A 12,552-nucleotide genomic window follows, 5' to 3' on the forward strand; every position below is an offset into this window, starting at 1 on the left:
AGCTCTCCATTTTCTCTTACTTGGTTCAAGTTGATTCTGTCTCCTCCAGACCCCTACAAATAGATACCCTTGAAGAACGTTGATCCCTGCATGATCCATCTTTTTGATACTGTGACACTGTACACATTCACTCTAAGACATGTCTCATTGTAGATTACTTGCTTGCAATTCCTTGAGCTTCCATCTTTTTACTCTTTCACTATCCGGCCTACTCAAACTCAATGCCCAAATTTCCTTGGAAATCTCATCAGACTTTGCTATTATAGTGGATGCAAAGGACAATCCTTGAATATCTGCCCCGTCTAGTGGACATCCCCGGGTGAATAACGACAGTATGATGTAACCAGCTGCTTTGTTTTACCTCATATCACTCAACAACACACGCACCGAAATTTTAAAAACAACTTGGTATAAACTCCATGGGTCCTGTACCTACTAGCTACAGTACAGTGCAGTACCGTTGATACCAGCAGTAGCTATCCATGCCATTACTTCCTAGGTCTTCCCGTCTCCTTGCAACGCCATCCAATGCATCAGTCTAAGTGATCGACATGATTTCCCAAGATAGTAATAGTCCTCAAACGCCCTCTAAAAAAAAAACCGGAACCATGATTATGTATACATTTCATCTTCTTCCACCATACGCCCGAGAATCAAACTCTGGATAACAAGCTCGTCGCTCAAGACACGAATATTCTCGATCTTGGGCTGAGTTGCGGTTGATTTCCGACGTTTCTTATTACCTGTTGTTTCCGTGGGCGCAAGAACTGCGTCAACGGTCCCAGTTCCTTTATCCAAATATAACCAGTCAAACGGAGTTCCCGCTTTCTGATGCTCTAACAACAATTCCCTTGCTTGTTGTGTTGAGAACACTCGTGAAATTGATGGCCCTAGCACAGTCGCAAGGAAGATGTAAGGCTCTTTAGCCTCATTGCGAGACTTCTTTGAGTCGATGACAACTAGTACACGTTGTCCGTCAAGGAGTCGTGGTCGCTGCTGGATGACCTCGGCCAGTCTTGCTTCAGTCGCCGAATACGGTGCCAATATTCTCGACCGGATTGCATTGCCAAGCACAGTAGATGCGCCTGCGCAAAGAATATAGGGTTCCCAATCTACAGTAACGCCTTTGTTGAAACAAGTTGTTATCCATTGAGGGGCCAGGCAGGGAAGCCCTAGCGCTAGAGCCTGCATATACTTGACCTTGCGTGAGTGTTTGTCTGCGATGAGTGCTGTGAACCCGCTCTCAGAAACCAGCTTGGTGAGTTTTAATGAGTCCTGCTCATCCATCACGGGATCAGTCGCATTCATAATGGATGAATGTTCAAACATGTCTTGGAATCCTTCAGCAAGAATGATACCTCCTGACTGTGTGATTTTCGTCGCTATCTTCTTCCGTTCTTGTGCTTTGAACTGGTCTGAGAAAGAGATGGCAAACACCATGCCCTCAAACAGTCGTCCTACCCTGTGTAACTGAGCAAAGCTTTGCTTAAAGGATCTGCTACATTTGGAATGTACCATGCTCCTTTCAAGCACACTTGCAGCTGGCGAGTGGTGCAACTCATCGGTAGAATCTGAATCAAGATATGAAAACCGCTTGGATACTCTTGCTGTTCTTTTTGCTGGTTGAGGTGACTCTGACTTGGATCCTTTTCGAGCTTCCTGCTTATGAAAAACTCGACTGCCTCTCGGTGATGGGAGAGTGACTGATTCCGGCCGTTCAGAACCGGGTGAGTCTTGTGTTCCGGGTGTTGTTTTGGCGGAAGGCAGGGGTGTTGTTGAGAGGATACTCAAACTCGAAGATGTCGGTGGCATCTGGCCTACAGAGCGACTGGCCAACGGGGTCACCGGGGTTGTCTCCGCTCGATCGCTCCTACGCGAGCGAGTAGTCATAGGTGGGGGAAGATCCGCATAGACATCACGGGCAGATTTCCTGGACCGCGATGCTGACTTCTTCTCGATCTTGTCTGCTGTTGTATGAGGCAGAGGCAATTCCTCGTCTGGCTCTTCTTCAATCATTGAAACTGCGGCCACATTTTGCAAGGGCGATGATATAGACGTAGGTTTTGGGTCCAAATCACTTATCAGCCCATCCGAGAAAGAGGAACTGAGAAATGGGTTCCTGCGCTTTTGCCGAGCTGCACGACCGTAAGTCCTAGTCGTCCGCTTCCGTGCTGGTGGCAAAGATGAAGGTTCCGAATGGTCATCAGGGCGTTGTGGCAATTCTTCATCTTCGACGCGGAGCTTTGGTAGCTCAGGCTCAGATGATGGCGGTTGTTCAACGGGTGCCGTAGGTGGGAGAGAAGGCGCTGGACTGGTTGCAGGTATCATGTCATCGTCTACCACTATCTTGTCTGCATCCACCAAGACTATGTCTCCATCATGATCGATCTGTGGATTATCAGGGGTACTGTTTCCTGGGGTGGCCTTAGTTGATGTAATGGGGAGAGTCTCATTAGAAGCCACCAAGCCCTTTTGGGAGTCATCCACGAGAGGTGGCAGTTCTTGCCCCTTGCCCCTGTCGGTCTTAGGGGAAGGCTTATGGGCTGTTTCGGGCTCCCCAGGCGGCAAAATCCTTCTCTTCTTCCTCGATGGCTGTTCTGCTGAATTGCGCCTAACCTTGGGTGTGAAGCTAACGCGGCCCATTTCCTCTGCAGCCTGGGCCTTTTTCCGCTCAATCTTCTTTCGTCTCTCCAGCCGTCGGATGGTATCGTCAGAATCATCATCGGAATCCAAGGTAGGAATCACGAAGTTTTCCATACTCTTCCTTTCCTGAGACTTCTTCATTGGCTCGTAATGTGCCATTGGCTCAGTGATGTTCGATGATCTAGGTGCTTGGGCTCGAGGGGTGGGATCAGAGGATGGGGGTGATTCTGGAATCATTTCACCACCTGTAGATAGATCATTCGCAGGTGTAGCCGCTCTAATAGGTCCCTCATCTAGATCTTGCAATGAAGTTTCGGGGATATCATGGAGAAGACGTTGAGGACTTGAGGTTCGGATATCGGATGGTGACGAAACATTGGCACGGTTCTTCAAAGGAGATGTTTCAATGATGTTTGGTGAAATATAATTGAAGAGTTTCGGAGAAGGTCGTGAAGATGTTGGGCTGATATGTTTTATGGCCGAAGAAAACTGCGTCTGGCCGAACAATTGGCTTCCGGCCAGAGGTGCGGCAATGCTGGGTCTCGTAGCGAATGGGTTCTTGGGTACAGCAGGCGTCTCGAAGGTAGGAGCGTGAGGACGGTGCGGGGTTTGGCCGTTATTCAATTGTGAGGTCTCATCAGGATGTCTCCAGTCACCTCTAGTATTGTTGAAACCTGCATCCTCTGATATTTGAGACGAAGGCCGGCCCAGCTCGCTCATATTCGCAAAGTTCACGGCTCCTGTATCACCATCTTGAAGGGTTCGAGGTTCGTGAGAGCCGGACTGAGTATCGCCATTGACAGGGCTCGAAGGTACAATATCACAGTATTCACTGTAATCACGATCATCGTTAACCTGCGTTGGGGTCTGTTGAGAATAGTCCATCTTGCGCAAGGCGGCAGTTACAGCACTGGCCGGCGGCTTGAGACACTTGATTAGAGGCTTGGGTGCATTGTCTTGCACTGGTTGCGGCTGCGGGCTTTCATGGCGCGCGGACAGGTTGGCAAGGTCTTTTGACTTAACAAATGTATTTGGCATGCAAACGTTCAGATTCACGTTGCTGGTCGAATTGACGCGATCTTCGAGGCCCTGGGCAACACCATTTAGCACGTCTACCTCGAGAGTTGCACATTGCTTTTTCGAGTGTGTCAGTGCCACCCTGGTCGTGTCCCAGTGCGACGGATCGTCATTCTCAGTAGCGGGTCCCCCTGGACGCGCTTTGTCCGATAACGCGTCGTGATGAACAGAAGTCGCTGGTGCTACTAAATCGATGACTGTTGGGTCGGATGATGGTACAACTACTTCACTCGCAGGTGAAGGAATCTGTTTCGGGCTTGTCGTGCTTATTTTCGAAGATGTAACGTATTTGGGAGGTGAACTACTGAGCTGTTTAGGGCATGTAAGTGTTAGTGCATCTTGATTGTGAGAACGCAAACCCCAGTGCAGAGGCATTTCAGCTACACTGGCTACGTACCGTGCCGACACCAAACTCGGCCCTGTAGGCCTCAAAAATGGGCTGGCTATCCTGCGTCTCATTGCTGCCTGCCTGAGCAAGCATCTGCGAGTCTGTCATCGTGGCGAGTCGTGCATCTTCCAGGTGAAGATAGACGCGAGCAGGCGACCTTTAGAAGAGTGGTTGAGGAAGGAAATCACTTGACTGTGCCTCTGTGCGGCTAAAATGAATATGAATTGGCCGAAAGGGAAACAATGGAAGAGACAAGCTGTGAACGTTAGTGACACGTGAGCACGTGACGTCTCAAACTTGGTACTTTCTGTCCTGACCACCCACTGACAACCTACTAACCCAACACTAACAGAGACAATCAAGACTACCTTGAAGTTTACTTATAGGTACTTGTTCGCCTTTTCACCTCGGTGGGTTTTATTTCGTGTATGAAAGTTGGTTTCTTGACACCGATGTTCCTCAGCCAATCAGCATTCGCCCTCGAAAAATAACTCAACACTTCAATGTTAAGCTTAGGTACTACCTCATAGGAGGTAAGGTATCTCAGATAACCTCAGTAAATATGAATTTTCTCTACCTCAAAAAGATACTCTACAGAGATCCAGTATTATGGTTGGGAAGTAAAATCAGAGACACCTTGTGTGCAGCGCATCATATCGAGCATCCATAAGTCAAGACCCTCCCTCAATGAATCACACAAAGGAAATTCCAATAGTCATATGTTATGAAGGCCTTCTATAAGTATTAAACTATTTATAGTGCTCAATGTCCTCTTGATGGCTATTTAATCTTTAAACCCTGTTGGATCATAGGTCACAGGCCTGAACCAAAGCGTAGAACGGAACATTTGAATACATTCTTGTACCTTGCCATATACCATATGCATAACTCAAGGTCTCCGGAGGTGGCTTAACGTCTTTCGTGTTTCCGACTTGAAGAACCCTATATCTCCATAACCATACTCATTCGGAGTAATAACATCATGTTCATGGCATGAGTCAGATCATGGTATGAGGCTTTTACCTCGTCATGAGCAGACTCTTGGAGGAAACTGGTGATCACCAAGCCCCACTTGAGCTTCCATAGACTCCGAATCTCGTCTTGTTCTCTTGGTATGCCGTCAATTCCCTAGGGCTAAGGCTCCTCATGTCATACGAAAGCAATAGCCATAGCAAGCCAAAGTACAAGAGTTCGTAGGACCAGCGACCACCAGGGCACCTCTTCTTGGATTTTAAGGCGTGATAAGGGTTCGTCTGTAGAGCTTTTATGAAGATCGCCTTACGGTAGCAACTATGCTAGGTATTCTCGATGTGTGACGAATCATAAAGGTTCCATACCAAGGAGTGATATAAGTGGAGAGTTGTCGGGGATGTTTTAGGGTGCCAAAGGACTCAAGACTCCGAATCGGGTACCGAAAATAAACTAACCAAAAGCTCTACTAGTTTTCTCATAAAACTGTCTAAGTATTTTAGTCACTTAGGTTCGAAATCTTAAGTTTTCTGCCATCCAGTAGGAAGCTTGCTGTCAATGCATTAATGATTCACATGCCCGGTTTCGCTGCTAACTCATCATAACTTTTTTTCTGGTTATCTGCGGTGCCCCGCGACGATGTTTCTGCTCCGCGTAATTGCCCCGCGTAATGCCCCCGCGGTAACAGCAAAGACGAATATCGTGTTCAAGCCGGAACCATCGCAACATGGCTATCACAGTGATTCTAGGCTCCCAATAGGGTGGGTTAATCCCTATACTATCCATTTATCCCGCCTCGCTGTGCCTTGTCAATATCAGGCATTCGACGTGGTGAGGTCAACGTCAACTTTGATGCTAACTTGTAATGATATTTAGGAGATGAGGGCGTATGTCTACCCTTTCGAGTCGAACCCGGCGCAACCACCTAGCCCGTGTCTAGGTATATAAAGCCCATATAGAACTGACTTCTAACGACTTATGATGGCTCCAGAAAGGAAAGCTGACCGACATCCTCGCTCCCGAAGCTCAACTCTGCGCGCGAGCTGCTGGAGGTCACAATGCTGGTCAGTATAGTGTTAGTCGAATGCTTTCAATTCATGGCAATTGACCCTTGAGGGTGAAGGACTAACTGGTGCTCCATAGTGCCAATGGAGTTTCATATAGGTGGGCACGAACAGGCAACGTGGTTGCAATAACTCTCACGTTTTTATAGCTTTCACCTGCTTCCCTCTGGACTGATCAACCCTCAATGCATGAACTTCGTGAGTTGCTTCGCTCAAGCTAATTATACATGAAGACTCATTATTTAGATCGGTTCAGGTGTCGTCTTCCATGTGTACGTACTATGATTCTGTCAGGTGGTAAATCGCGACATGATCTGCGCCACTACGCCTCATATACAACTATAGAGATATTGACTTCATCTTTAGGCCAAGTTTCTTCAAGGAACTTGATGAGCTAGAGGCCAGTAAGTCGGATCGAAGATACCTAATCATCTTTTAGTGGAAGAGAGCTGACTGAATTATCCAGAGGGTCTTCCCTCGGTTCACGATCGAATCTTGGTCTCGGACCGAGTTCACATTATTCTGCAAATGCACATTGCCGTTGATGGACTGGAGGAAAGGAAGCTCGGAGGTTTGTTCCAGTGATCCCTTTCGAGCCATGCGCATATCTGATAAACTCTAGACAACAAAATCGGCACCACCGGTCGCGGCACGTCACCAGTCATTCCTATACCGAATCTTTCTTAATAACATTGCTTTAGGCATTGGCCCTACTTACAGCAATGCCGCGGCGGTAAGCAGTCATTCGTGCTTGATTCTTTCGGAAGCTTTGCTAAACTCCGTATAGCGCGAGGGTGTCCGTCTGGTTGACGTCTTCAACCCAGAAGTATTCGAGAGAAGCTTCGTCGTCTCGAATCCGGCTACCTAAAACGCTTTGGAGATCTTTTCGAGTATGACGTCGAGGGGGAACTTGCCCGTTTCAGCGAGTATCGAGAAAAACTAGAAAAGCACGCTGTCGATGGCGTCTCATTCATGCAGTCGGCCCAGGAGAGCAACAAGAACATCATCGTGGAAGAGGCGAACGCACTCATGCTCGACGTCAACTATGGCTCGTATCCATTCGTCACCTCGTCCAACACAACACTGGGTGGCATCATCAGCGGTCTCACCTTGAACCCCAAGAACATCACGGAGACGATCAGGGTAGTGAGGGCCTATACGACCCGTGTCGGACAGGGAGCTTTCAAGACAGAAGGTACTGGAGATATCGGAACTAAGCTCCAGGAGATTGGCCGAAGACACAGATGTGAATGGCTCGATCTTGTCGTTGTCAAGTACAGCACTTCGATCAACTACTACACCTCTCTGAACCTCACGAAGCTCGATGTTCTGGACACTTTCGAGACTATCAAGGTCGCGATCGCTTACAAGGTTGATGGCATCGAGCTGGAACATTACCCTGCCGATCTCGATATGCTAGCCCGAGCTGAGGTTGTCTATCACGAGATGCCGGGATGGCAGAAGCCGACAAACGGAGCAAGGACCTTCTATGATCTTCCTAAGCAAGCTCGTGAATCCGTTGAGGTAATACATGTGCAAAAATACAGCTACATCGTGCTAACGGTCGCTACAGTACATTGAGAAGTTTGTTGGAGTCAAGGTAAGCTTCGCTTATGTATTACAACTCATAGACTTTTACTAGTATGTACCAGATCAAGTGGATCAGCACTGGTCCTGACCGTGAGGCCATGATCAAGCGCGCTTAAGCGACCTATCTTGCACCATAGATGGAGGACTTTAGACAAAAAGGTAAAGGTTTCGTTCAGTTGATCGTAAGTCAAGGAGATAAGATAAAATACAAAATACAAGGTCGATTATGCGTATGTGAAAGGCAGTTATATCCTCGTTGAGCCTCAGTCAAGTATTCGAGATAGTCTACGATCTTCATATGCAGCACCGTAGTCAGGGCTTCACAGCAAAGTAACACTGATAGAGACTTGAGCACAGCATATGGCATAATGCCACATATTCTCACATGTATTCCTACTATGCCTTGCGAAAGGGCAACTGTGAGCTGATGGCAGTTGATTGTTTGAATGTGAGCTTTTGTCCATCATTCATACCAGACTCTCTTCTTCTTGAACTAAAGGTTCGGGAAGGGGCGGATATGTCTTCAGGATACATCTATGTGGACTCTTCCCAGTACCTACGATGGTTATACCCGTTTGAAGCGATGCTCAGGGATGCTTTCTTTGTTTCTGGTTCATACCTTTTCTTTGTCTTAAGGAGGTTGTGGAAGTATTGGTACAGATTATGATCATACGTTTCTGGTGCAGCGCAATGCCATCTTGCTGTTTTAAATCGTCACCATTATGTCCTACTGTCTTGTGTGTGTCTCCTGTTGACTCAACACATGCCATCTGTGCTTTATTGACCGGTTTCCGTTTGGTTGACAAGACGCCGCCAGTCCGATGACTTTTAGAAAAAGAATAATTTGAACACGAGCATTGGCATCTATATCCCAGGCATCTCAATATCAAGTATTGCGGCATTCATGGCTTATGTTGGTGCTATCTACCGAGTCAAACAACAATGTGAATGTGAAAGTGCCATGCTAACCCCTGAGACTTACCTTGGTCGCTCGTATTTTGCATAAGTAAACAGGAGACATAGATCGTTCTTTTGAAGCAGTGACTGGTATTGAGATTGATTCTGATCTCGAGATCAGAACGATACTCTTGTGGATAGCAGAAGAAAATAACTGATTTATAACCTTCACTTCACAATGTCAACTTGTGAATACTGGGCCTAAGAATTCAGAGCCTCTGCCCTGACTTCAGTACTTAGGCCCAACCTATCTGTCTATGCGCATCTGTAACAGGAAAGGAAGCACCTCATGTCATGGTGGTCAGTATGGCTGGAACGGTCTACCTTTCTGGCATATCGGGAGTCTTAACCAGTCCATTTTCATGAACAGGGTGATCAGGATACATACTATCTTCCTTGGAGCAAAAACTTGGATTTCCACTTATTCATAATACGCTTCGCTTCCAGGTATTTCGTCTTCCCATCATGTGAAGAGCAATAACTGGGTCAGGGACCAAGGGCATACGCTACACGTGGACTCATGCTCGGTGACCATCTCCCGGCCAGGTCAGCAACTGTTTTGGAATACGATATGGATATCAAAAATCCCTATTCTTAGACTGTCTCCGTCAAAACAATCACTTGCCTTTCAGCTTTACATCAAGGTTCTTGCTATCAAGGTCCATCAACACTACAGAGACCCTCTCGGTCTACCACCATATTCACCCAAATACCATATGACATCCCGTTGTGTAGTCACCCATCTCGGTGCAATGCGAGCACCCGGACCGGTGCGGGAGTTTACATATAGACGCTTAATCGGTATCAAGGTGCAGGTCTCGGGTAGCAGCATCAACGTTTCGATTTAGGCACAGGGCACACATATCACTAAACTACTAACAAGCAGAAGGACAGGTAAGTGCATGATAGGAGGGGTAGCTTTGGGTAAATGGCATGATATAACCCATTGCGAGTGGTTGTTATGTTTCTGATGATGTATCAGAATTATGAATGGAAGTTATCCGAATGAGTGAGATAGTAAGGATGAGGTGAGGTTTGCATTTTGCCAGGTGGTCAGTCAACTGCAATCAATGTACAATGACCACATTGTCACAAAAAAGGCTCATTTTAACGAGTCAGTTCTAGTCATACTGAAGTTCATTATACACCATCTTGTAACTATTCACTGCATCAAGTGGTTCATTGATGTGTTGCTAGACTGATTCAATATGGAGCATCATGTCCGTTATCACTACCCTAGACCATAGTCTCGTCGATCGCCATCTCTCTATTCCCCCCACGCAACGAACCCTCTCATTCGAGATCATCACTATGGTCCCGTGAGAGGTCACCACACCCACCACTTCCCCTCACTGTGTCCAGACGCGCCCTTTTTCCTGTCTGTCTCTCAGTGAAGCATGTCATTTCAAAACGCAAGGGTCTCAAAGTTCCTGCAGAAGAACCAATCGAAATGCCACCTTATCAAATGCGTCACATGGCACGGCACAAGAACAAGACATCATCCAACTCAGGCGCCACCTCCGCAATATTTCCCCTCTTTGATTGCAGCAGAGTTGTTCTGTGCAGCATTCCCTCCTAGCATTTGTGCGCTAGAATGCAAATAGACAAGACTCGTCGTTATCACACGAGAAACACTGAACTAACGGGAAACGTGGAAGATAGCAACGTTGATCGAGGTCACGGGAGAGGGGGTGTGACCTGGTATTCGATAATGATTCAGCATCAATATTCCCTATCACCAAGCTAACTCTGACCAAAGCTGAGCTATCTGCTGTATCTTACGGACCAGGGATAGCTGCGTTTCGACTAAACAAGCCAGCATGCAAACAGGCATAGACATGGCTGGTGATAATCTCCCTCATGCAAGACGATCCCATAACGTACAGGAGCCTCAAAGAAGATGTCGTCAGAGAGCCTGGCCCAAGCCCTCGGATCTTCATGACAACACTGCCACCAACACACGCAGAAGCGTCGTGTTTGCCAGTTGGTGGCTGATGTTGAATACAGACCTTCAACTAACGGCCCCAGAGGTACGGCTCGGGAAGGTTTGTTTCCACGACTATGGTACTGTAACAATCACACCATATCTAGTGCGAGCGCTTGCTGTAACAAACAAAGAACAGAGAAACAGTCCAACGCAATACGATAGAAGGTTTGTCATCCTTTTCACGGCGTAGCCGCTAGCTCCTGTGAAGCCACCGACGATGCCGAGTCCGAGCCTGGAGAAATCCGGGGTAATTAGTCAAACCACGAAGCGAGGTTGAGAACGACGGGGTTAAACGCCTAGCGAGACTGCTAGTGTCGTCTGTGAGAAGTGAGAGAGAGAGAGAGCGAGAGGGGTCCGCCAAGACTGAAGCTCGCTTGGTGCAACATGACACGCCGTGACGGCCTCTTCTGGTTAAGCATCATGCCACTCATAGTAAGGGTCAAAGACAGAACAATATGACAGGTAAAGTCGAGAATGATGTTGAGCAATGGCCATCCAACATTTCATTTCGTACTGTAGCCAGCCGCAACTCTGCCGCTAGAGACACAGGTGCAGGACGGCACGGAACCCCCCCCCCGCCGCAGTTAATATCATGCAAAGCAACACGACCAGTCTCTTTTTCCTTTCTCAGCGCCCTTCTCCTCCTTTCTGTCTCTCCAACATTTAACAAACATTGGAGTTCCCCACGTCTAGGGGCACAGCACAAGTCTGGGGTTGCTCAAACGTGATTGGTTGGCTTTGTAAAATTGTTGCGTACAATAAAATGCGACCTCGTGGCGATCTCAGCTGGCAGAGTCTGCAAATGGGGATTAAATCTCAAGATGGACAACACCACAAAGAAAAGAAAACTTCTTGGGCGGCTGCGATGCAACGGTATGCAAATTTCGATTCGCCCCCTCGCAATCAATCACCAGTTGAGCTGAGGCTGCCTGAGTCTTGCCACACACGCCTGTTTCTGTCTCTCCCTAGAACGAGTAAAGGCTCATGTTTGTTGTACAACCTGACAAGTCAAGTTCTTTCTAGGGCTGACTTTTCGTACATACTGTACGTACAGCTCAGAGTCTGTGTCTGTCCCATTTGAGCCGCCAGCACCCGCTGTGCCTCGAAGTGAGGGCGGCCGAAGCGGATCTTCGATGGTCCCGACGCAGGCCTGTCGATTATGTTCCTATCCTCCTTCTCATTATCCTGTCCCTTGAAATGCAGATGCAATGCTTCATGACGGCCCAGACTTAAAGTGTAACCCCATGCCCCCAATTGACCACTCAGCGCAGGAACGGGGATTACACGGCAACCCAAGACCCCTTGATAAGCCACGAAGGCGAGCTTACATTTTTGTCCAAAAACATGCAGCTGCAGCAACTTGATGCTGTAGGAATTTGCCATTTTGCATTTTGCCTCGGACCTTGGGGAGACACCTGTCCTGGCCTGGCATCGCACAGACTTAACAGCCTGGGAGCCCGGTAATATGCCCTGCGATGTAAAAATGCTTTTGTTTGTCAAGAGATTGGGTGGCCAATATGCGAATATCCAATCCCGTTTTCTTTCCCTCCCCCTTGGACAAGACCCTTTCGCTTGAAAGAGTTAGAGGGTGTAACCAACTGACTGTGCCTTGCCCCTACGTAACTGTACAGCAATGGCCAGAAGAGCACATATCCTTGCTCGTTGTAGTAGAACCTGCAGTAGATGGCAGCGTGGCACCACGGGCCCTGACGCTGACAAGCTCCCTCCTGCTCCTCATGCAAATTTGCTCCAGCCGAAGATTAACAACCCTTGTTGTAAAAGACACAAAGAATGCGGGGGAATGCACGTTGAATGTGATATGTCAGATCTGCCTAGTCAGCAAGCAGGCAAGACAAGGCACGATGCAACGCTCCAGG

The 12,552-nt window shown here is 47.8% G+C and overlaps 2 protein-coding genes across 2 annotated transcripts; one reads left to right on the top strand and one right to left on the bottom strand.

The window, feature by feature from the left end:
* Positions 1-612: 612 nt before the first annotated feature.
* On the bottom strand, positions 613-4,216 carry BKA55DRAFT_511930 (uncharacterized protein; the record flags this gene model as incomplete). The annotated part of the gene is made up of 2 exons (XM_046187753.1): positions 613-4,029; positions 4,118-4,216. 2 exons carry the CDS (start codon positions 4,214-4,216, stop codon positions 613-615), a joined length of 3,516 nt encoding a protein of 1,171 aa, XP_046049195.1.
* Positions 4,217-5,804: 1,588 nt separating this feature from the next.
* BKA55DRAFT_727941 (P-loop containing nucleoside triphosphate hydrolase protein) lies at positions 5,805-8,208 on the top strand (the record flags this gene model as incomplete). The annotated part of the gene is made up of 12 exons (XM_046201167.1): positions 5,805-5,816; positions 6,069-6,141; positions 6,221-6,260; positions 6,291-6,339; positions 6,388-6,413; positions 6,508-6,545; positions 6,608-6,712; positions 6,843-6,874; positions 6,929-6,941; positions 6,977-7,665; positions 7,715-7,741; positions 7,794-8,208. The coding sequence occupies 12 exons, from the start codon at positions 5,805-5,807 to the stop codon at positions 7,845-7,847; spliced, it is 1,158 nt and encodes a 385-aa protein (XP_046049196.1). The 3' UTR covers positions 7,848-8,208.
* Positions 8,209-12,552: the final 4,344 nt, after the last annotated feature.

Source organism: Fusarium redolens (assembly GCF_020744475.1).
Source record: "Fusarium redolens strain MPI-CAGE-AT-0023 chromosome Unknown BKA55scaffold_8, whole genome shotgun sequence".
In the NCBI taxonomy this organism is placed as follows: Eukaryota; Fungi; Ascomycota; class Sordariomycetes; order Hypocreales; family Nectriaceae; genus Fusarium; species Fusarium redolens.